The sequence below is a fragment of the Convolutriloba macropyga genome, chromosome 15 (assembly GCF_964194025.1).
Source record: "Convolutriloba macropyga chromosome 15, txConMacr16.3, whole genome shotgun sequence".
NCBI classification, from domain to species: domain Eukaryota; kingdom Metazoa; phylum Xenacoelomorpha; order Acoela; family Convolutidae; genus Convolutriloba; species Convolutriloba macropyga.
In genome coordinates this window covers 45,684,208-45,710,013 of record NC_134482.1, presented here as the reverse complement: position 1 = coordinate 45,710,013, position 25,806 = coordinate 45,684,208, and the positions used below count along the sequence as shown (strand labels likewise).

The window sequence follows — 25,806 nt, the reverse complement described above, 5'->3', positions numbered from 1 at the left end:
TACAAAAAGTGATCCGTTGTGTACTTAATCATATCACAGACTTTTGTCCCGATACAAGATGTATATTCCTTATTAATTTCTCAACGAAGTTTGTGGCAATTATGTTATTAATAGCCGCGAAGCGATAGCGGCTATTATTGGGGACATCGTGCTTTTTTACAATCCAACTGTCTTCTTTTTTTAGATCTGTTCACGCTTTTTTCGGCTTTTTCACTTTAGTGAGAAATCAAATTTTAGCAATGATTTTTGTCACGCTGAAGTATTAAAGGGAGAGAAATTTAGAGTAGGTTTAAGGCGCGATTTTTTTCAAACTACCTTTAAAGTCGAGTCACAACTTGGTGTTTGAACAAATTTTCGGTTTTTAAGAGGGAGTTTTTTTCAACTCGCGTCAATTTGACTTCTGTTTTCAGAGTTTCTTTTCCTTGATTGCTTTTAGAATGATACTTATGTGTTCTGATTTTGCCTAGTTGAAGTTACTAGAATTCATCAAGGGGCAGCTGAAACTTTTTATGACCTGAAAACTTTTTTGTCAAGAAGCATTAAAGAATATTTGATTTTGACTACTTTCAAAAATAATTTCTTTTCTTCTAACTTAGTATCTTCCATGACAGGTCTCATTGGTTGATAATGAGGCGCAAAAGAACCTAATTAGTGGTCCGAGATAATAGCTTATTAGTTTGCATAACTTTAACACTACTTTTTCTCAAAAAGAGTTAATTTTTGAGTTTTTGTTGTTGTAATTTTGGTTTTCTTATCGTTTATTCCCATTACTAACAGGCCTCATAGGTTGCTGAAAGGTTTTTAAGTAGATTAAATCGTTTTTTAAAGCTGATGACTTTGACATCAATTGTTTTCAAAAAGTTTTATAGAATTTTTGAGTTTTGCGAGTCTTTGTTGTTAGCTCTATTATCATATCTTAGTCTCATTATTGACCGTCTTCATTGGTTTCTAAAAAAGTGGTTCTTGTTGTTAAAAATCTTTTCAATGAATAGCTATTGCTTTCTTTGACTTATACGCTGCCCGTTTTTAAGCTATTAGTGAATTTGAGTTTTGCAAGTATTTATCGAATTTATTGGTCTTATCACTTAACCTCATTAATGACAGATTTCATCGGTTGAAACTGAGAAGCAAGAGAATTTAATTAGTGGCATGGGTTTTTAGAAGTTGTTTAATAGCCGCACAGCGATAGCTGAGGCTATTATTGGCCTTCTCTTGGTTTTTTTTTTATTTCGTCGTCATGATTTTTGTTACGACCATATGACGTCACAACCATTTTTTGTTCATTCGTTCATGCAATTTCAACTGAATTGCATGTGTGACGTCATTTTTCGCTCTTAGTTGAGCGAGTTTTTTTGTTCATGCGCGTGATTAAATTTTTGGTCACACTTGACTTACCTCACTCTCAAAAATGACTTCCTCACTTTGAAATTGACTTTTATTTACTTTAATTCAAAGAGATAAGGTCAAATGGGTGTGTATCACTCTAAATGAAGGTTATTTGAGATCAGCTAATAGAGGCAGCAATAACTTATACAGATTTTTAATCAAAATATAACAGATCAGCCTTCAATGAAAAGACGAATTTTTTTGGTCTGTCTTTTTTACTGTTTTTTTAGACTGCCGATCTACGAATCTATTGCGGCTATTTTCTGGCAATCTGCCAGCTATGTTTTTTGATTTTGACCGTGTCTCCAAAAATACATCTGATTTTTTAGTCTTGCTTTTTTTTTCTTGTGGTAAAATTGATTAATCTCAATGGTATCAATCAAATTTTTCTCATTGGACAACTAACATGGCTTATTTTTTGCCAGGTCAAAGCTGCATCAATTCTTTGGATTGTAATTCAGGACTTGTCCCGCTATGTTTTTTAATTCTCCATCAATGATTCTTGTGACCTGTTTTCTTGGAATTGACGTTTTCAATTCAGTGATTTCTACTGCTTTGCAGTTAAAATTTGTGTGGCTGACGTCATTTGTTCTGCTTTTATGTAAATTGCGTGACTTAGCTCACTCACTCAAATGACTTCTGAACTCGCTTAATGAACTTTAAATTTTATGAACATTTACTAGTTAAAGGTCAATAGTGTGCATCTAATTAGTGCCAAACGTATATGCCCTAATTCATCAGTATTAGAGGCTTGAGTTTTTATTTGCTCTTGAACAAAGTTCATAGCAATTATTGTAAACGTGTTGCTCTTTTTTTGCATGTTGTCCGCTTGAACGGTTTGCGCTTTTCTAGAACTTTCGTTGACTTCTCAAGCGACTTTTTCACGCATCCGTTTGTTTGAGTGATCTCTATTGTCTCACTCCGACTTAAAGCTTGTTGCTAATATAAAATCGGTTCTAGCATATCAACAACAAGTGCCTGATCGCCGAGTGGGCAGTGCATGTGGATAGGGATCGGGAGGTCAATGGTTCGAATCCAGGCGTGGTCAAATAATTTTTAACCCGCCTGTCGTTCGAGAGGAATTCTTCCGACTTTTGTCGGTTAATGTTTTGATTCCGAATATTAATTTCGAAAAATCCCCTTTAGAACTTTTTCTTATGTGTCAAAAAAGAGCGTATGTGTCAAAAAAAATGGCAGTCTGAATCTTACAAAAAGTCTAGTGGTCTATAAAAGAAATGGTGGTCAATCTGTCGATCTTATTTCTTTAGTTGTTTCAATTCGTGGAAGGCCACAAGTGTCTATCGCGGCTATTTTCCGGCAATCTGCCGGCTATGTTAGTCCTAATGGTATTGTTTATGCAATTTTTCGTAGTACGGATTATTTGTCGGATCATTTGATCTGCCGTCCTCAAAACTGGCAACTCCAGGAGGGCACTAAGTTGCTGAGCAGTTCTCCTAGAGGCTTGCGCCTTACTAGTCTCTAAGTGTTCGACTCACCGAAACTGTCGAGAAGGCAAAGTCATGATTTGAAGGGCGGCTCTTAGAGTTTGAGCCTCCACTCCACCCCTGCCTCACTCTACTACTCCACTCGCCTACTCGCCTATCAATCACCCCAACCATCACCCAAACCCCCCTTCCTCGACCTCATTCCACCCGTGACGCCGCACACTCGAAGGCACCCATGAACACCCCCCCCCCTCAATTAAGCTAGCCCCTCTAAGCCGCAACTAGCTACTGACAAAAGCAACCGCGCGCCTATCGTTTGAGAGCATTTCGCTAATCGGTCTTGTTCGATCTAACTGATGCTTGTTTTATACTGGAAATGATCTTATAGCCTAATAATAGGTGGCTTAATTGTCAAGTTGAGGTATTATTTCTATTACTTGGAAAATTTCCGTAAGAACTGTTAATAAAAAAAAATCAACCCAAAGTTTATGTGCATTATGCTTGATTTTAGATACCTGACGACCTTGGACGCCGAACGAGCGAGGAGACACGTTTACTACGAATATGATCGTTCTAAAGATATTTACGATGACGCAACTGATCAAGTCAGCCAACGGGAGCTGAGAGACATTCAGAAAATTCTAGCAAAAGGAACCAGCAAACCAAAGAAAAACAGAAACAGTAAAAGTAAACAGTCTGATAATGTTATGAATGCAGCTTAGAGTTTTTGTTTTCAATTTAATTATCCTCAAGCCTCTTTTTTATAGCTGGGATGCTGTACCTTAACGCAGCTATATTGCGGTGCTCTTGGTTGTCTCTCAATTTTATAGTTTTTAATTTTGAGTGGTTTTTGTTAAAGAAAATCAAGTAAATTTGAGCGAATTTTTGTCAATTTTTAATAGCCGCCCTCATCTTCTCAGCCGGCTATTATAGCGCTCCTAATTTCTTACATTTCAAAGAATTTGAATTGTATTGGGGCGCTGTCTTTTTGCGACTCGAAGAGGAGTATTGGAGAAGTCCTTTTTTTTAAATCAATTTTATTGGAGTGATTTTTGAAGCGGGAAATGAAACGCATGAAAAAATTGGAGTGATTTTGGTGCTGAACAAAGGTGAAGATTGGAGCGAAAAGAGAGTGGCTTCTGTTCATACCGCTGTTTTTGAGAGAGCAAGAAATTCATGTGTGAAAAAAATTTCTCTATGCGATCGAAAATTTTTTTTGTTCACGTGCGGCTTTTTGCAGTTTTTTGCAACTTTTGATGGTTGTGGGGTTTGATTATGATAATACATTAGTTGTGGGCTTGTTTTGAAGGTCTCAAGTGGTTAATTTGAGTTTAATGCTAATTTGGAAGTTTTTGATCAGTTTTGCTGATTTTCAGACGAAATTCAATGGTTTTTTGCCTGTTTTTTGTATTAATAAAAAATTTGCGTTGAACATATTTTTTCAAATTGGTATATTTAATGGGGTCAAAATTTGCCTTTGGGGTAAAAGTTTCAAGAGTTTTGGCAATGAGTATATTTTTGTTTAGTTTGATTGTTTTAGTTTCTTAATCTTTTGAGATGATTTTGTTTAATTGCTCTCAAACGAAGTTTGTAGCAATTATATTAGTCCTGTCGGTCTTTTTTATGCGAATTTTCGCTTGACCAATTTTTCGTCTGACGCTTTTGACTGTTCGTCCTCAAAAACGGGATAAACAGGTAGCGCCCAGCGGGCATTATGTGCTCTTAGAGCCTTTCAGTCTGTTTCAGCTCAAACTGTCTTGGAGACTTATACTTATACTTATGGTGTGAGGGGCGGTTCTTAGAGGTTGACACCCCCCCCTTTGTTGACCCCCCACCCCCACTATTGGCTCCAGCCCCCCCCCCCACCGCGCTTTTGCCCCCCCCCACCCAGTGCTGCCCCCATCAGTCCCCGGTGCACCCCCCTGGTGGCCCTTAGCTGGTTTCAGTAGTCATTCAAAATACTTCCCTTTTGAAATTTTTGATTTTGTTTGACCAGTTTTAAATTGATGTTTGGTCTTTTGTAAGACAATTAGTTTTTATAACCATTTTGTGAGCTATGTTTTGGATACTGCAAACAGAGAAATGCAAATAGATACAACATTTTGTAATTTTTACGTTCTGAAATCATTCGTCTTTTTTGAGTTTTTGCTGCCCGGGGCCAAAATACTTCCTCTATGCTTGGATAATAGGTTATTGCATTTCTTCTAGTGTCAATGGAATTGTTATAAACATTTTGATATCACGAGTTTTTGAAATCTGTTGATGGAACTTGCGTATATATGCAGGGTTTTTGAAAGTTTTTAGCAATAATGGAATGGTTTTCGACGCTTTAAAATCACGAAATGTACCATTCTTTCATTAAATTTGCAAATTTCAAGTTTCTTGTTATTTTGAATTGTATTTCAGGACTTGTCCTGCTATGTTTTTAAGATCTGTTCACACACTTTCATGATTTTTGAAGTCAAATTGGAGTGGTGATTTTGGTCACGCCGAAACAGGAAATGGAGCGAAAAAGTGAGTGGTTTTGCGGCGTGAATTTTTTTCGCTCTAATTTTAAAGTGAGAAAACGGTGTTTGAACAAAAATTCGGTTTCTCGGTAGTGGTTTTTTGTTCACATGCGGCAATTTCACTCTGATTTTTACTGTTTTTTCGATTTTTTGGATCGGATTTTTTTCTAAATAGTTTTTCCAATCCATTCACAGCTCATTCTGGACCTAGTTTTTTTGTTAGAATCAAAGTTACGTATCTCACTAGTGGTTTTTTTCTCCCTAGAAGCATTTTGACATTGATTTTTTTTTTCTTTCATCTGATTTTTTTTAGAAATGGTTTTCCCAATTCATTCATTGTCTGTTCTAGGTCTAGTTGTTTGTTAATTCAATGAAAATTTTTTGAATTGTACGTCAGGACTTGTCCTGCCATGTTTTTTTTACTTCGTCGAACGTTTTTTCGCTTTACCCATTTTGGCGCTTTTTCGACATTTTGCGTGAAATCTTTTTCACTCCTCTAGGCTAGTTTCGCTCTTCTCTCATTCTGCTAAAAGTGAATTGGAACATCAGTTGTTCAGCGAAGCAATTCAAAATGAACAGAGTCAGTATAAAAAATTGAAGTCAGAAATAGAAACGGGATAAACCCATAAAGCCCAATTTTAGATGCCCACTATTTGAACGTCGTTCCTATAAGTCTTAGTTACCATCTCTAATGCTTATTGGTATTGATAGTAGCCCCTGTAGCTTCTCTCTAAGAAAGAGAAGTATGTCCAACTACGAAATGCCATCAAAATAAATCGGACTTAAACAATTTTTTGTACAAAAATCTTCTTTTTCAATGTCTTCTATTCTTTCAATCCCAATCATGCTTATTGGAATCAACGGCGGCTATTTTCCGGCAATCTGCCGGGTATGTTTTAAAAATTATGTGCTCATTTCTTCGAGTTTTTCGGTTCTTGCTGTAGTTTTTCTTGATCCGTTCTTAAGTAAGAGCAATTCTATAGCTATTATTAAAGGTGACAACACGAAAGCTAGACATGGCACTTTCCACTGCAATAAGTTAGACAAGTTTTCTCTGGTTTTTTCTTTGCTATAAAAAATTCCTGTTTAATATTTCTCTGCGAATTATTGGTTGGATGGCCGTTTTAGTTCTGGCAAAATTTAATTCTGTAAAGAATTTTAATAATTGCTCTCAAAAGAAACTTGTAGTAATTATTACTATCCGCCGTCAGCCTCTCAGCGGCTATTATTTAGGCGCTCCCCTTTTTTTACTCCAAAGAATTTTGGAATATAATGGTGCACTGTCTTTTTAACATCCAAAGTATTTGGCTTTATTGGTGTGCCGTCTTTTTTAAGATCTGTTCACACTTTTTTCGGTTTTTTCACCTCAGTGAAAAGTCAAATTAGGGTGGTGATTATCACACTGTAGTTGTAAAACAAGCGAAAAAAGCGATTAGGTTTGAGGCGTTATTTTTTTGAAAGTACCTTTAGAGTTGAATGAAGTTGGTATTCGAACAAATTTTAGGTTTTTGAAATTGATTTTTTTCTCACGTGCGGTAATTTGACTGCTGTTTCTTCTCTTGAGTTTACGCTTTTGATATTTACGATTTTTTAATCTCTGTTTTCTTATCACCTGGTATTATTAATGACAATATCATTGGTTGCTAATGAAGCATGAATGAACCTAATTAGGTGTTTGAGTTTATGCCTAGTGGTTTTCTAGACTTGGACACTATTTGTTCTGAACATATTTTAGTGATTTTTTTTTGAGTTTTGAGAGTGTTTATTGTACTTTTTGTCTTATCGTTTCATCTCATTAGGGGCAGGTCCCATAGGTTGCTAATATCAATTATTGTAACCAATTTAACTGTTCCAGCTCAAAGCTAATTCTCTATGACTTTGACTTTCATTATATTCTGAACATATTTTCATTTTTCTGGGTTTGAGAGTGTTTGTCGTACTTTTTGTCTTATCGTTTCATCTCATTAGGGAGAGGTCCCATAGGTTGCTAATATCAATTATTGCAATCAATTTAATTGTTTCGGCTCAAAGCTAATTCTTTCTATGGCTTTGACTTTCATTATTTTCACAAAACGTTATAGGTTTTTATTGCTTAAATTGTTTTCTTACTTCTTAGTCTTCTTAATGACATGTCCTATCGGTGGCTAAGGATGCCTAAAATAAACGAATTAATCGTTTCACTTTTTAACTGCTGTTTCTTTGACCCGTACGCTTTTCCTTACTACTTCTTGTACTTATTACTGTTTTATCACTTAATCTCATTAATGGCAGTTGTCATCGGTTGCTAATAAAAACTAGGTGAATCTGATTAGTGGCTTGAGTGACAGCAGTCGTTTTTAAGATTATGGCACCTGCTTTTTGGAAATTAAAGTTTGATTTTTTTTCTGTCTAAAAGTATTTCTGTTGTTGTTCGTTCACTTAGGTTCCAGAAGAACAATAAATTCTGATTGACCTTGACAGCGGCATAATTTTAGTCTCAGCGAAAAGAATTTTATCACTTTTAATGTTTTACGATATGCTTTGTTTAATTTTTAGGTTGCAGTTATGAGGTTCTCTCAGTTTGGGCCACTGGTTTTCGAAGTTTGATTTTGCCAACTTTTTGTCTTTTGCTTTGTCTGTCATTGATCCCCACAAGTTTGTTGTGATGCGTACTCATTCGAAGTACGCATAGATTCAACTTATCAGTAACTGTTGTTATTTTCAAGGATTCCTCAAGCACTATATCTTGGGAAAAATCGGCTAATTGTTTTAGGATGTTTTTGCTCTTTTTTTCGGGTTTTGTTTACTCTCTTAGACTGATGTTGCTGTATAACTTTCACCATAAGGTCTTTAGTTGAGTCAATTCTTTGGATTGTTTTTCAGGACCTGTCCTATGTTATTTTTTTAAAGATGTTTTGGCACCTTTTTCCATGACTTTGAGCTTTCAAGACCTTATAAGCAGGTAAACTTCCAGCGGGCTTCAAGTGTCACTGGTGGCCCTTAGCTGGTTTCAGTAGTCATTCAAAATACTTCCCATTTGAAATTTTTGATTTTGTTTGACCAGTTTTAAATTGATGTTTGGTCTTTTGTAAGACAATTAGTTTTTATAACCATTTTGTGAGCTATGTTTTGGATACTGCAAACAGAGAAATGCAAATAGATACAACATTTTGTAATTTTTACGTTCTGAAATCATTCGTCTTTTTTGAGTTTTTGCTGCCCGGGGCCAAAATACTTCCTCTATGCTTGGATAATAGGTTATTGCATTTCTTCTAGTGTCAATGGAATTGTTATAAACATTTTGATATCACGAGTTTTTGAAATCTGTTGATGGAACTTGCGTATATATGCAGGGTTTTTGAAAGTTTTTAGCAATAATGGAATGGTTTTCGACGCTTTAAAATCACGAAATGTACCATTCTTTCATTAAATTTGCAAATTTCAAGTTTCTTGTTATTTTGAATTGTATTTCAGGACTTGTCCTGCTATGTTTTTAAGATCTGTTCACACACTTTCATGATTTTTGAAGTCAAATTGGAGTGGTGATTTTGGTCACGCCGAAACAGGAAATGGAGCGAAAAAGTGAGTGGTTTTGCGGCGTGAATTTTTTTCGCTCTAATTTTAAAGTGAGAAAACGGTGTTTGAACAAAAATTCGGTTTCTCGGTAGTGGTTTTTTGTTCACATGCGGCAATTTCACTCTGATTTTTACTGTTTTTTCGATTTTTTGGATCGGATTTTTTTCTAAATAGTTTTTCCAATCCATTCACAGCTCATTCTGGACCTAGTTTTTTTGTTAGAATCAAAGTTACGTATCTCACTAGTGGTTTTTTTCTCCCTAGAAGCATTTTGACATTGATTTTTTTTTTCTTTCATCTGATTTTTTTTAGAAATGGTTTTCCCAATTCATTCATTGTCTGTTCTAGGTCTAGTTGTTTGTTAATTCAATGAAAATTTTTTGAATTGTACGTCAGGACTTGTCCTGCCATGTTTTTTTTACTTCGTCGAACGTTTTTTCGCTTTACCCATTTTGGCGCTTTTTCGACATTTTGCGTGAAATCTTTTTCACTCCTCTAGGCTAGTTTCGCTCTTCTCTCATTCTGCTAAAAGTGAATTGGAACATCAGTTGTTCAGCGAAGCAATTCAAAATGAACAGAGTCAGTATAAAAAATTGAAGTCAGAAATAGAAACGGGATAAACCCATAAAGCCCAATTTTAGATGCCCACTATTTGAACGTCGTTCCTATAAGTCTTAGTTACCATCTCTAATGCTTATTGGTATTGATAGTAGCCCCTGTAGCTTCTCTCTAAGAAAGAGAAGTATGTCCAACTACGAAATGACATCAAAAGAAATCGGTTTTGAACAATTTTTTGTACAAAAATCTTCTTGTTCTATGTCTTCTATTCTTTCAATCCCAATCATGCTTATTGGAATCAACGGCGGCTATTTTCCGGCAATCTGCCGGGTATGTTTTAAAAATTATGTGCTCATTTCTTCGAGTTTTTCGGTTCTTGCTGTAGTTTTTCTTGATCCGTTCTTAAGTAAGAGCAATTCTATAGCTATTATTAAAGGTGACAACACGAAAGCTAGACATAGCACTTTCCACTGCAATAAGTTAGACAAGTTTTCTCTGTTTTTTTCTTTGCAATAAAAAGTTCCTGTTTAGTATTTCTCTGCGAATTATTGGTTGGGTGGTCGTTTTAGTTCTGGCAAAATTTTAATAGAAATTTAATTCTGGCAAAGTTTAATTCTATAAAGAATTTTAATAATTGCTCTCAAAAGAAATTTGTAATAATTATTACTAGCCGCCGTCAGCCTCTCAGCGGCTATTATTTAGTCGCTCCCCTTTTTTTTTGCTCCAAAGATTTCAATAATGCTCCAAAGAATATAATGGTGCTCTGTCTTTTTAACATCCAAAGTATTTGGCTTTATTGGTGTGCCGTCTTTTTTAAGATCTGTTCACACTTTTTTCGGCTTTTTCACGTCAGTGAAAAGTCAAATTAGGGTGGTGATTATCACACTGGAGTTGTAAAACAAGCGAAAAAATCGATTAGGTTTGAGGCGTTATTTCTTTGAAAGTACCTTTAGAGTTGAATGAAGTTGGTATTCGAACCAATTTTAGGTTTTTGAAATTGATTTGTTTCTCACGTAAGGCAATTTGAGTGCTGTTTCTTCTCTTGAGTTTACGCTTTTGATGTTTACGATTTTTTAATCTCTGTTTTCTTATCACCTAGTATTATTAATGACAATATCATTGGTTGCTAATGAAGCATGAATGAACCTAATTAGGTGTTTGAGTTTATGCCTAGTGGTTTTCTAGACTTGGACACTATTTGTTCTGAACATATTTTAGTGATTTTTTTTAGTTTTGAGAGTGTTTATTGTATTTTTTGTCTTATCGTTTAATCTAATTAGGGGCAGGTCCCATAGGTTGCTAATATCAATTATTGTAACCAATTTAACTGTTTCAGCTCAAAGCTAATTCTCTATGACTTTGACTTTCATTATATTCTGAACATATTTTCATTTTTCCGGGTTTGAGAGTGTTTGTCGTACTTTTTGTCTTATCGTTTCATCTCATTAGGGAGAGGTCCCATAGGTTGCTAATATCAATTATTGCAACCAATTTAATTGTTTCGGCTCAAAGCTAATTCTTTCTATGGCTTTGACTTTCATTATTTTCACAAAACGTTATAGGTTTTTATTGCTTAAATTGTTTTCTTACTTCTTAGTCTCTTTAATGACATGTCCTATCGGTTGCTAAGGATGCCTAAGATAAACGAATTAATCGTTTCACTTTTTAACTGCTGTTTCTTTGACCCGTACGCTTTTCCTTACTACTTCTTGTACTTATTACTGTTTTATCACTTAACCTCATTAATGGCAGTTGTCATCGGTTGCTAATAAAAACTAGGTGAATCTGATTAGTGGCTTGAGTGACAGCAGTCGTTTTTAAGATTATGGCACCTGCTTTTTGGAAATTAAAGTTTGATTTTTTTTCTGTCTAAAAGTATTTCTGTTGTTGTCCGTTTACTTAGGTTCCAGAAGAACAATGAATTCTGATTGACCTTGACAGCGGCATAATTTTAGTCTCAGCGAAACGAATTTTATCTTTTTTATTGTTTTACGATATGTTTTGTTTAATTTTTAGGTTGCAGTTATGAGGTTCTCTCAGTTTGGGCCACTGGTTTTCGAAGTTTGATTTTTGCCAACTTTTTGTCTTTTGCTTTGTCTGTCATTGATCCCCACAAGTTTGTTGTGATGCGTACTCATTCGAAGGACGCATAGATTCAACTTATCAGTAACTGTTGTTATTTTCAAGGATTCCTCAAGCCTTAAATCTTGGGAAAAATCGGCTAATTGTTTTAGGATGTTTTTGCTCTTTTTTTCGCGCATGGGGCCAAGGGTTTTGTTTACTCTCTTAGACTGATGTTGCTGTATAACTTTCACCATAAGGTCTTTAGTTAAGTCAATTCTTTGGATTGTTTTTCAGGACCTGTCCTATGTTTTGTTAAAGATGTTTTTGCACCTTTTTCCATGACTTTGAGCTTTCAAGACCTTATAAGCAGGTAAACTTACAGCGGGCATCAAGTGTCACTGGTGGCCCTTAGCTGGTTTCAGTAGTCATTCAAAATACTTCCCTTTTGAAATTTTTGATTTTGTTTGACCAGTTTTAAATTGATGTTTGGTCTTTTGTAAGACAATTAGTTTTTATAACCATTTTGTGAGCTATGTTTTGGATACTGCAAACAGAGAAATGCAAATAGATACAACATTTTGTAATTTTTACGTTCTGAAATCATTCGTCTTTTTTGAGTTTTTGCTGCCCGGGGCCAAAATACTTCCTCTATGCTTGGATAATAGGTTATTGCATTTCTTCTAGTGTCAATGGAATTGTTATAAACATTTTGATATCACGAGTTTTTGAAATCTGTTGATGGAACTTGCATATATATGCAGGGTTTTTGAAAGTTTTTAGCAATAATGGAATAGTTTTCGACGCCTTAAAATCACGAAATGTACCATTCTTTCATTAAATTTGCAAATTTCAAGTTTCTTGTTATTTCTTTGGAAATGTTCGATTTTTTTTGGAATTTCCAGCCCCAGTGAACCTCCTCTAGGCTTTAATAACTTTTTACTGAATAGTTATCAATAGAAACAGATAGGTGCTCAACTAGGCTTGAATATAGGTTCCTGGATAGTTTCTGAAGAAAATTTAATGGATCTGAAGGTATTAATGTCACGAATTGTATCAACATTAAAAAAGTTGCAGTTCTATTAATTTTCTGAACTTTTTGTCATTTTCTGAGTTTATCGATCTTCAAGGGCTCATTTAACATTTTTTCTTGCAGATGGGTTACTGGAAAGAATCGAGACACATGCAAAAAAATGGTTTTGATTATAGTAATTTCGCAAAATTTAGAAGCCTTGAACAAATTTTGCAACATTAAAGTTTTTCAAGTATTTGGCACGTTTCTCGAGTTTTTCAATCTTCAGTTGCCGGAAATATACCATGCCCTTTCGAGGCTTATACGTGGTTTAATTAGAAGATTTAAAAGGATGAAATTTGAGCTTCAGGATTAAAGCTTCAAGAGCTGTATGATTAAATGATTATACTTTTGTTAAATTTGTTTGATGGATTTAGTTTCTCCAATGATTAAATGATTATACTTTTGTTAAATTTGTTTGATGGATTTAGTTTCTCCAATTTTGGATCCCTTTGTATTTTCGGCTGCCATCGTTCAATTGATCTGCTCTTCAGATGCTGTAGTTCTAAGTTTTCCGTTCAATTCTTTGTATTGTATTTTAGGACTTGTTTTGCTGTGTCTTTTTTAATTCGCTTTACATTTTGAGCACGTTTTTCGTTTTACCTAGTGACTTACCTCACTCTGTTTCAACTGAATGGATTTCAAATTCTGTCACTCATTGAATTACGCAAAGTAGTGAATACAGATGAAGTCGTAAGAGCAAAATAAAAAACTGGATAAAACGATAGAGACCTATCATTAAATAATAGTGCATTAGGTTATCAAAGTTCATTAAAGCGATTGCTAGCTGACATTAGTGTTAAGCTTATTCATTTTCAGTTCAGAAGCTGAATTAAGAATAGCTTTGGAATCTAACTGAAACTGCACGCCGAAATAGAACGCTTGATAGGACTGCACGCCAAAATAGAACGCTAAAAACAAAAATTTCGGTCAGTTCTTTTTTTGTCTCAAGCCCGATGGGCATCAAGCGCGTCAACGGCGGCTTTTTCTGGCTGTCTTAGTCCTGTGGTGGTGGTGTTTTTGTAATTGCTCTCAAATAAAATTTTTAGCAATTATATTTGTCTGGGTGGTGTTTTTTAATGCCACCCAGACAAATATCTTTCACTCGACCGATTTTTCGTTTGACTCATTTGACTTCGCCTTACTACTCTCTAAGTATGCGATTCATCGAAACTGTTTTGTGAAGACAATTTCAAGATCTGAAGAGTGGTTCTTAATCATACAAGTCTGACCCCCTCATTCACCTACGCCCGCCATTAGCCACCACCCGCCGCCGCCACCCCCAACCCATTACACACCATCACACCCCACTACCTCCCTCAACACTCCCATTGTCCAAACTCCTCCTCATATATTTCAACCGCCTTCTCATATAGCCTTCCCTACTCTACCCCCATTTCTTGACCCCCAACACACACACTGGTCAATCCCCTTAGTACCAGGAGGCGTAAGCCCGAGCTGGCAACTACTGAAACCAATCGCTCACCGGTCCTTCGAGTGAAATTCACCCGACGTTAGTCGGTTATGTTATTTTATTTCATCCTTCATCAACTTTCCCTTTCCTCTGTTTTTTCTCTATGAACGGGTTATATTTTCGGTCGTTTGGTAATAGTTTTTTGCGAGCTACCTATATTAGCGTATTATAGATAATTTCCGGCAATTCTTTTGGGATCCCAACTTAAAATGAATTTTGTCAGCTGCGTTTTCAGTCATTTTCAAAGGCAATTTTTTCTGTTTAATTTAAAATATTTTGTACAAGCAATTAGGAGGTACCTCAGGTATTCTTCCCGGTATTCGCCCCTCTTTGTTTCTTGATAAGATCAGCTCCCACATTTTTTTAAAATTTTAGATGTCAAATTGGAGAAATGATTTTGGTCACAACGAAACAGGAAGTGGAGTGAGGTGTTTTGTGGTGTGCAATTTATTTCACTTGAATTTTGATTGAGAACATAGGGTTTGAACAAAAATTCGCTTTCTGGATTTTGTTTTTTTTATGCACATGCGGCAATTTGACTCCAAATTTTGCAATTTTTCAATATTTTGTCAGATTTTTCTCTAAGCGTTTTTCTCAATCCTTTTTGTCTATTCTAGGTCTACTTTTTTCAGTCAATGAAAATTCTTTGCACTGTGTGAGAACTGGTCTTGTTATGTTTTTTAGTTTTTCAGACACAAAAGACTTACCCACCAGCCATTCCATTTTTTAAATCAATATTCTTTCGCTGGCTTGATTGATTTGACTTCTTGAGTGAATTTTTTCAATTGTGGCTTCATGATTTTGCGCGGTCTATATTGCTCTCATTTAAAAATTAGGTCTGTTGCTAGCGCTAAGGCTATAAATGCGTTCATGAATGATTGTGAAAAATAAGTTGTTGACCTTTTACTGAGGCAAACTCACTTCATTGCTCCGATGGTTGTTCGGGAACAATTCGATCGACGTTAGACAGTTTTTGCTTTTTCAAAGTTGGTTTAAATTAACATTTCAGGCGATCGAAATTGGCATAAAAGGCTAGAGCAGTAATGATGACAATGTAAAAGCAACTTAGAATAGATCATTATTTTGTATGCGTTTTTAGTTGCTCTTGCACGATTTATGTAGCAATTATTCTAGTCATGTGTCTTGCCCAATTTCTTAGCTTGACCTTTATCTGAATTATTTTTTCTGGCCCCTCGTTTGGTGGTTTGTGAAACGAATGATCGAGGAGACATTGGATAGGAAGATCATTTAAAGAAGTTTTGTAAATAGAGCCGAATGCTTTTTAATTTGATTGGCAAATTAATCTTGGTTTGAATAAAACTACAAGTGTAAAAATGGCAAACTTCATCGGTTATTGTCCATTGATTATCTCTGGTATGTGGTAGGGTTCTGCTCTACTGGGCCTCTCCTGCCCGCAAATCTTCCCCTGCCGAGAAATAGAAGAAAGGTTCCAAAATTTCCTTTATTTTTTTTCGCGGTGTGCGTATTATATCTAGAAGCGACCAATGACAAGAAAAAGTGCTCTGTATTGATTCGCATTTGATGATACTGTTTACTGGAATTGGAATTTAATTAAATTTCAGGTTTGTAAAAAGGATTGATAAAATTATATAACCTAACATAACCAATTTTTTTGGTCTCGAACAAAATTTATACTTATTGCAGTGAATAGTATACCTTTTTGAAAAAAATTTTGTCTGCTCGACTTTTCGAGTGACGTTTTTTATATTTGATTTCCCAACTTTTGCTGAATCACATTTTCATTCACAAGCTTCTTAATTTGTTAAATTAGCCAAGCTAAGTTGGAGATAGTTTAACTCTAAAAGTCAATTGTATAACCTGCCGATAGCAACTTCATGTTTTCTATAGTGGCCTCTGAAAGATCTAACCAGACAAATTGGATCTCTTCTGTTTCGGACCGCGTCCTTTTATAAATTATTCTCACGAGGTGTAGACGTTATATGCCTGGACGTAAGATGGGGGAGAGGCAGAACAGATCGCTCATTTGAAAATATTTAGTATAGCTATTGGACGGCTACTATTTAACCACCCCTCCCCATATTAAGAAGGCTACTATCGAATCGACCCCTTTGAAACGTTCAAAATCAATTTTTCCACCATAAGTCGTTTTTTTTAATATTCTTTCAATTTTAACAAAATAATCCAAAGCTGAAATTTGACTTACAATTGTTATGCGTTATAACTTTTGCGCGTAAAATTGTGTGATTTTTTTTTTCACTTCGGTTGCTGAGAACGCTAAAATGACTGAGCACTTGAAGAATTTTCGCATATACTGTCTAAACATATAATAGTACATTATTGTGCTGCTCACGCCGTTCAGAAATAGTCATCCTAATCAATTTGCGAATCTTTCCGTTTGTGCCCCCCCCCCCCCCCCCCCAGTACGTTATGACGTTATGCACCCCCAGTTACAGAGCACGTGTCATTACAGAGTAATTCATGTAAAAATATGGCACGTGCGTCGGGGGGGGGGGGGGTGCAAATAATATTTAACCATTAAACTGAGGGGGGGGATAGACGGAAAATATCCCAATTTGCTTTTATATCATTAACTGTTTCTCTAACAATTTAGAAGCAAATTATCCAACAGAAATCTAAGTTTGTTGTAAATCAATGTTCGGATGCTAAATTTCCTCTGCTACACCCCCAAAATTGAATTTCGTCATGCCTGTCGTTCGAGATCAATTCATCGGACGATAATCGGTTTATGTTTCTGTAAAGTGAGCTTTCTTGATTTCAGCTGAAACAATAAAAATGCTACTTTCAATTGTCTTACGAAAAATTGTTCTTTACTTTAGATTGCTATTTTGAGATTAACAGTAGTAAACTTGGTTAAATTTTTGACAACTTTGGGTACTTATAAACCAAACAATAACGTATTTATTCGCCCAAGGCTCATTTTGAGGGTTGAACTTGAAAATAGACTACACTTAGTTGTAAAGGAAGTAATAAGTTTGCTAACCAACCATAACCATCAGCTAAAATTGACAAAATTCCAACTGTGCCGGTGTGTCATATTTGGTTTCTAAATGTCAAGGCACCATTTTTATAACCTATTAAACCATGAACTCAAATAATGTCATATGACCCGTCCGAACAAACAATTCCTACGATATCTGCAAACAATTTCATATTCAGGATGTAAACAAAACTGAATGTTTCTGGCATCCAAATTGTTTATTTTGTGGTACCGTAAACAGTGACAAATAAAAGCCCGGATTCATTTTTGGCACAGTGCCAGTTTCGAGCAATATCTGGATTTGCGACTGAATATTTTAATATAAATTTGTACGTACTAATTGGGTAAATTTCATCAGAATAAATCAAAATATCAAACGACTTAAAATATGATTGAAATCGTAATTGTTTCATTTTTGTACCTGATATCAGGGGTATCGGGTTCTGGGGCGTGGAGCAGCGATGCCTCGTCAAGTCGTGCAAGTTCCCCTCGTGATTGGGAGTCACTGAAGTTTGTCCTGCCATCTGATCATTCGCCCTACTCCAAATCTTGCAAGGCACTTGGGTAAGAGCCACGGGTCCTCGAATCGAGGATCAACCGCAACTCAAAATTAAATAAAAGATTTTTTTAGTGAAAGGGAAATTCAATTCAATTCACAGCTTCGCTAAACAATTCGATAGCGCTTTGAGTTGTTAAAGAGTTTAATGAATTTTGAGACAGCCAATTGCTGTGATATATTGACCTAACATATGATTGTCCTTCTAGTAGCATTGTCGCTGGTTCCCGAATAGCGGTGATTGATAAGGATTTAATGAAATTCCAGAACGAAAGCTCCCTGCGCTTGGAAAGAGAGATGGTAACTTTACACAGCAAATCGCTTGAGTGTTTTTTTTTTGATATTCCAACAAACCAACAAAGAATTCGATAGCAAGAGCGACAAATGTGATCACCATTTGAAAGCAAGTGTCTTCGTGGCGGCAAATTTTCGTTCATCTGCTGCATCAAGTGCGCACTCTGCGTTGTAGCCGTATTAGAGAGAAGGTTAGATCAGTTAGATTGCGGCGCCGAAGTAACAGTTACAAAAAAGCACGCTTTCCTGCCTTCCAACTGGGGACAAAGATATGTCCGGGGTGTGATTGACCATCTGGTATAAGATTCTTCTTTTCCACTGCTTGTGAAGGGTTAGCAGATGAGCAAGCAAGTACTATTTTATCTCGAATCCTGTCGTGTGATTAAATAGCGTCTACTCGCCCGTGACACGCAATGACATGATCACCAGAGCTGTCAGGAAGTCCTGTTTTACAGAACGGGCATTTGCACTAAATTTTAACTCTTTGGGTGCCATTTGAGCCCACAGAGCTGGATGGGGGAGTAGACAAGCATGCTCCAGCATTTCGAACAGACAATAAGAGAAGTTGAACTGATTCTCTTTCAGAAGCGAAACTTTTTTGAGACCCTGAAGAGTTTTTTGAGAGCTTCTTAGATCGTTTTATGCAGAAAAATTTGGAATTTTTAGTCGTGCTGAATTGTAAATACCCTAAGAAACATTGCCGTCTTTTTTGGCTTTGCCAGGTTATTTTTGAACCAAGTTCTTCAGAGTAAAAACAGAACCATCATATGATAGTTTATACTGGTCTTGGCATTGGTGATCACACAATCCTGATAGAGTTAGGGATAGTTTACTGTAGTCCAATTTTTTTCTGGAGGAACAGTACCAAGGATGCTCCAAGTTTTTCGCGCTGTCGCGCATCAATTTTTTTTTAACGATTTAACATCCAAACTGGTGGGCATTTGTCAACGCAGTGTTTACACTTCTTTGTGGGCTGCAGTGGCGTAAGATGCCTAAGATGCGCGAGCCTTGGTCAATTGTCAAGTTAGTCCAAATGTTCAAATAGTACGGTTGTTTTCCCTATCTGCTCGTTACGTTTTAAGAAAAGTTTTGTAGACTTACCGTATTCACAGCAAAATTTCCTAACAACACGACATTTTATAAATGCTGATACCGTGGTCTTATTTAAACTGATCATATTCAACGCCCTCATTGCTAAATTAGCCAGGTTTCATAAAAAACTGTATTTTATTCAGTGCATTTTTTCAGCTCTAATTAAAGAGATTTTTGCAAATTTTGAGAATTTATCTTCAACCTGGGTAATTGGTGTTGTAGAAATGGTTTTACTGATGGTTTGACTGCATTACAAAAAAGTCAGCAGACCATCAGAAAAAATTTGATTTTACTTTAAGGAAGGATTTTTGGAAACATGTTTATGCTTATCAATTGCCCTGATTGATTGTAGTTTAATACTTTTTTCTACACCTATTTTTTTTCTATTGTATTTTTTTTTGCTTTTTGCACTAATGAACGCTATTTGTTGGAACCAGATAGATTGGTAATTTGGAACAGGTCATTTTTGCTAAGTATCTTGAAATTGCTCCAAGGCATCACTTGACTACGCTTCTTTGAAGCCTATTGATGACCTCTCAGTTCTGAGTGAGGGGTTTGTAAGAAATCAATAACATATACTTGGATTCTGAGAACCAATTTATTGATTTATTCCATATCCATTAGATGTCCTTCACAAACGTGACGCGATTGATTGATTCAAGGGTGACAAGAGTTAAAATAAGGGTAGTCCAATTTGAAGTGCCCTCTCAGGTTGTTGAATATCACGTTGGTCAAGGCTGAAGTCCTCTCCTCGAGCAAATTAAGCTCTTTCCAGCTCTCAAATAGTTATTTGGATCTATTCCTGGTGCGCTAAGCTCAAAATGTGTGCGCTCGAAATGATTTTCAATCAGGTTAGACGTCTTTTCGGCACGGAAAATTTCACTATAAAAATTATGAAAAAATATACCGGAGCTGAACTTAAGTGAGAAATAGCACGCGGAAATGTTGGTTAAATTATTCAAATTATTCATTCTGTCTTGTACTTCAATTTTTGTCTAAATAGTTTGATTTTACCTATCTAAAATATTTGGAGGAAAAAAAATAAATTTCTTGTGCCCCAACATGATTGTCTAGAAATTATAATCTTAGCACCATGAATCTTGTAACCTTATATGTGCTTTTCACAGTTTTGGATTTTTCCTTGCCACAAAAATGTACAAAAAAATGAAACTTAGTACCGATTTTTTTTTCATTTTTTTTAACCAGAATTGTCGATTGATCAAATTTATTTTAGGAAAAATTACTGCCTTCTTGGAATGGAATTCTCTGACACACAGACGAACAGATTGCCTCAAGAAACAGATATTGATGTATTCAAGGCTCTTCTCAGATTGGAGTTTGACACACTTAGTTGGTACTCTTTGAACCCTATCACCAAAGGTTTGTTATTTATTCAATTTTTTTATAAAACAAAGTTTGTAGCAACCTTTTTAGTGTTCTGTTGGTCTTTTTAAGTGAAATTTCTTCCCATTAATTTCCACCTGCCGAACTTTATTTTTCTAGAGAAGCAGCATAGAATATTAGTGAACAAAAGACAAAAATTCGTCATAGTTCTCAAATAAATATTCTGTTACAAAATAAATTCAGTAAAGCTGTAACACAACTTTTTTTTTAAAAAAAGACCCCTATGTATTCCTCTAACATATTTTTTGATTGGTAATCTTTATACGTTTTGATTTATCCTTTAAATATATGTAATTAGGTTCTCTTGCATATAAATGTAGAATTAAGGTTTTAATCAGTTTGTCCTAAAAAAATTCAACTATTGTGACTTTATTTTAACTAAAATTATTGTGGGTATCTTTTGTGTCAGAAAATATAAAGTTCCGCTCATAAGTCTCATCTGTAAATGAAGACAGCGGCGTTGGAAAACAGTGCACAATTGAGATTTCAATTTAGATACAAATCATACACGAAAAGTACAGCCGCTTAAGGAAACCACACTCTATGGACAAAAAACAATAAAATTTGTTATTTCGATTGAAATAAATTAGAATCGAGACCAAGAAAGGTAAGGAACACCTAAAAATGTTTGATTAGAATCAAGATGCGTGATTAGAATCTCATGCATAATATTTTTAACCTAAATGTTTTTTCAGCTCGTTTTAAAAAAAAATTAAAATTTTTCGTTTAAGTCAAATAAATAATTGCTCTTTTCTCCAAATCAGAAAAAAAATTTATGCATAGATATTTTGTGCATTAAAAAAATGCATTCATAACTCTCGTCCGTAATTGAAGAACTCGCGCCGAAAACGTTGGACGACTGTAACTTCAAATTGAAAACAAAACATAAAATAGAAGTACAGCCGCTAAGGCCAACCATAGTTTTTCGAAAACAGTTACCACATTTTGTTTGTTTGATTAAAGTAAACTAGAGAAGTTTGGTAAAAGATTGGTAAAGAACAAGATAAAAGAATGCGAAAGAAAATTCTCATCTACCTCGATCGAATCAAGAATAATTATTTTTGTGAATAGTTTTTTTAGGTCAGAAAACAAAAGTTCCATTTATAAGTTTCGTCTGTTTATAAAAACACATTGAAAGCTTTGGGAAACGAGATTCCTCATCTACTCGGATCGATTGCAGTCTTTCAATTTCGAGTAGTTTTGCAGCAATTCGATCAGTTAGTCAATTCTGATCTAGTTGCTTATGCTGTTTCTCTATAAGTTCAGTTAGTCTGTAATATAAATTTTTGTTGTAAAATAATTTTTAAAGAAAAATTCCTTTGATTTCTGATCAAACATATGTTGAATGAACCTTTTCTTCCTTTTTTGAAGCATGCATTCAGTATGCGTGATTAGAATCTCTTGTGTATTTATGTTTAATTAAGTTTATTATCAGCGCGCTTCAAAGATTTTTCAAACAACTTTTCTGTTTTAGGTCAACTAAATAATTGCTGTTTTCTTTTAACTAGAAAAATGTGCTTAGTGCATGTTTTAGGTGTAAGGAAAAACTTTTTTTCCTAAAGATCCTCTGTAACTGAAGAAACGCCACTAGAAAACTGTGGGCGACAGAAATTTAAATTTAGAAACAAAACGCAAAGTAAAACTAGAGCTGCGAGAACGAACAACACCTCATTGATCATAAACAATAACCAACTTTTTTAGTTCAATTGAAGTAAGCTAGGAAGTGTCTAAGATAGGTAAAGAACAGATAAAACCACGCTGGAGGCTTTGTGAAACTGTCCTCATCTATTCTATTCGGATCGAGTGAAAAATATTATTTTGGAATGTTTTCAAAGAATTTCGTCCGACGTTAATAGGTTCTGATCTATAGTGCTCATGCTGTTCCGCTATAAATTCAGTAAACCTTAAACAAAAAATTGTCGAATTATAATTTCTTTTTTAAATAAAAAAATCGTATTTGTTATGGAATCTATTTTGAATTGCATTCTGCAAATGAGACTAAGTTCTATTGCATAAAAGGTTTATTTCCAGTTTTTAATCAGCCTGCCCTGAAAAAATGTATCGTTTTTGTTTTTGATCACCTAAATAATAGCTCTTTTCTCCAAACAAGAAATGATTATTGTCTGAATTTTTGTTTGTAGAAAGGAAAAGTATGGCAACTGCAGCAAAGCACAATTAGTGAAACAATTAATAATTACCAAATTCTGTTAATTCGACTCAAATAAACTAGATTAGAGTCCCAGATAGATAAACAAACATAAACAAACGACGCTCAAGTCTTTACGAAGCAACTGTCCTCATCTATTCGGATCCACTGATGAAAACTAATTTGGAATTTTGGATCTATTCTGTTTTTGCCCCCCAAGCTTAGTGGCTTTATATTTTTTCCGGATTTTTTTCGGAAATGTCTGTGGTCCCGTAAAGCTCTTCTTCAATCGTGCAGGAACGAAACTCTTTTTGCTATGAGTTTCAACCAACTGTGAAAAATTATTTGATTCATGAGCGTTAACCAACATCAAATGGCTGCGCTATAATTTGTGGAGACGGGCTAAAAGAGATTTCACAAAAACTCTTGTAGAAAAACCTATTTGAAGAGAAGCACCAAAATTTCTACGACAATAGCTTCAAAAGTGTAAAAACTAGCCATTAAATTTACATTAAAAGTGCTCTAATTTGTGGAAAATTGCGTCTGAGGACGAAGATATATAATAATTGCGAATTAATATTATGGTTCCTTTGTCAACGTACCCTTTACTGTCACAAGCGAAGATGGGATTACACTATCCGCTTAATTACGAAGACACCTGCTTGTAATGGCAACTGCTAATTTTGGGCGAAATTGTATAGGGTTTCTAATGACCCGGGGTGAAAAGACAAAGAACGGAGAAATAATTATTTGATTGAGGATGAGTTGATATTTCAGGCGGGTGTTGTGACGTGCAAGCAAACGTGTACCTGTTCCAGGGCCAACATAAAGGACTATCTCCTAGGGAGTACCTAGATAGGATAAAAGATTACTCTCTCGAACACAAACACGTCAACTGGATCAAGGTACATAATCATCTTTTTTTTTGTTTTTTTTTTAATGAATTATACAAATTGAAAACTATAATAGTTGGGTTAAATACTTAGATGCATTGCATGGTCATGATTATCAGATGAACTTAATATTATATGTTCTATCCATTGAAGAACTCAGTCGTTTTGAGATGCAGATTTTGGATTACCAAGCGCTTTTTATTGCGTTTCATGGTAACTAAATTACCATAAATGTGAACTATAGAATTTAGGCATTTCATGATCATGAAGGTGTTCTAAAACTGTAAATTTTTGTTTGGTCTGATTATCAGCCCAGCTTCAATTTTCTTGTGACCGTAACAGAGTTAGTAAGTTTCCATAAAATTCGTATATGGCATTTTATGATTTTTAAGTTTTTTTTACAAGAGTTCAATTGAGTTTGATTTGTTACAATAGGATAAACAAAACGATAAGCATCACAATTATTTACCAAACTGAAGAGAGCGCAAAAAAGCTGTTTCTTTTCGGAGTGGCGTCAGATAGCATTTTTAAGATTATTTTATTTTGGTCGACCGGGGCACTTTTTATCTTGAGTTGTACATTGAAATTTTTGGTCCGTAATTGAAACGGATGGGAGGGGAATTAATTTAATAATTGATTCTTCTCGACTCACCCAATGATAGGGGAGTTGAACAAACTGCCTGAGTGAAGAAAAAAGACGAAAGCAATTGGTGTAATTAAAGAACAGGAGGGGAGGGGAGGGGGGGGGCAGTAAACTCAATTAGTAGACTGTTGATTTGAATTTGAACCATGTCAGCAATAAACTAAGTATTACAAATTTTGGACTTATAAAAAAAACTTTAAAAAAGCTGAAACAGATTATGCGCAAAATTTGTTATATTTATTCAGGCCGTGTTTATCCCAGAACTGTGTGCAAACATGATTACAGAAGTTGGCTTCGGCATCGGTGATCTTAAAATCGTAGGCAGAACCGTCGGCGATAACTTCATATTCCCGCGAATCTTTTGGGGCGAATACACCGTCATCCAAAGGGCGGAAATTCCAACCCACCCCATTACCCAATTCCAGTGGTTTAAGCAAATGATTATGTGTTACGATCATCCCTGGATTTGTGGAAATCGGGAAGCGAATCGACGACATTCCATCGCAGGTTACAGCGGAATTGGGGGACTTAGCACCGGTCTTTAGCCCCGAAACTCTTACAAAATCAGACATGATATTTGTAGACGAATTTGCTGCTGACCTTATGACCTTGGAATTTTGACCTGAGTGACCTCTGCCTTAGCTGCGTGATGAAATTAGCCAGAACAACTGACTGAAATTTGAGTTTGAAACACACTAATTAATTTACCAAAGTTTAATTTTTAAATAATTAGTACAAATTTTAGATGCGTTTTAGACATAGATAATCGGTTGTTTAGATTAAATTTATTCCCAACCTACAATTTTTTTTCACTGAGAACTTCAGGAAGTTAACAGCTTTTGGTTACAACTTGGATAAATACGGCAAAATTAGTCAAATTAGGCTCTTATTGTTCTAACCTTTGTTCTCAAAAATTGGGTAACACTTTTGAACAAATAGCCATAACTAAAACAAAAAAATTGTGTTTCTGAACGTACTAAAATTGAGAAACGAAAAGAGCTGAGTTGTATACGATAAAGATATAACAGAATCAATGTAAAATTCATACCAATTTCTCATGTTGTCGCTACAGAAAACAAAATTGATAACTTATGTTTTAACATATGGTTAATGTAGCGCGCATGCAAATTAAATGCGGATTAAAATAAGAGCAACGAGTACGAACTTACTTGTATGTAGGCTTGTTGGAAAGCTCGCAATTAGGACAATCTAATTAAGTTAATAACACCAAAGCTAAATTGAACAAATTTAAGTACTCTCTTGAAAGCAAACACATGGTGCCCCAAGTTCTCATTAAAACAAATATGCACACAAGTAAGCAAAGTTACAAACCGGATAAAGGCATAACAAATTGGTTGAGTTTGAATAGTGAAAGGCTGTCATATTAGATTGATGAGTTAAATAGTCAACAATGAATGTGAATAACGGAAATAAGGGTCATAAAATTGAAGTATTGTAATAAGTTAATTAAAATGGCAAGGACAAAGAATACAAGGAGAATTATAAAAAAGTTGAAATTGTCGCCTAACCGAGATCAGGACAGGACCAGAGGATCTCCCGACAGCGAAATTGTTCCCCCACCTTCACCGCCTGCCTCGCTATTTGAGCCATCATCCTCGGGGAAACAAGCTTTGGTTGAAGTGGGGCTGAAACCAAAAAAGAAAAAGAAAGTGTCAAAGAAAAACACTAAAAGAATGGCGGCAAGAGCAGCAAAAGAGACTGTTACAGGGGGAACTGAAG

The 25,806-nt window shown here is 35.2% G+C and overlaps 2 protein-coding genes across 2 annotated transcripts in view; both read left to right on the top strand.

Annotated features, from left to right (window-relative positions):
* Nucleotides 1-3,583, top strand: part of LOC142354505 (large ribosomal subunit protein bL19m-like) — a 91,667-nt gene extending 88,084 nt beyond the window's left edge. Inside the window, exon 8 of the mRNA XM_075406827.1 lies at nucleotides 3,343-3,583. Within this exon, the coding sequence (XP_075262942.1) occupies nucleotides 3,343-3,553 (211 nt within the window). The 3' untranslated portion in view covers nucleotides 3,554-3,583. The remainder of the gene's footprint in view (nucleotides 1-3,342) is intronic.
* Nucleotides 3,584-17,325: 13,742 nt separating this feature from the next.
* LOC142354251 (uncharacterized) lies at nucleotides 17,326-24,853 on the top strand. The gene is made up of 4 exons (XM_075406510.1): nucleotides 17,326-17,602; nucleotides 20,215-20,360; nucleotides 23,308-23,435; nucleotides 24,312-24,853. Exons 1-4 carry the CDS (start codon nucleotides 17,427-17,429, stop codon nucleotides 24,609-24,611), a joined length of 750 nt encoding a protein of 249 aa, XP_075262625.1. The 5' UTR covers nucleotides 17,326-17,426; the 3' UTR covers nucleotides 24,612-24,853.
* Nucleotides 24,854-25,806: the final 953 nt, after the last annotated feature.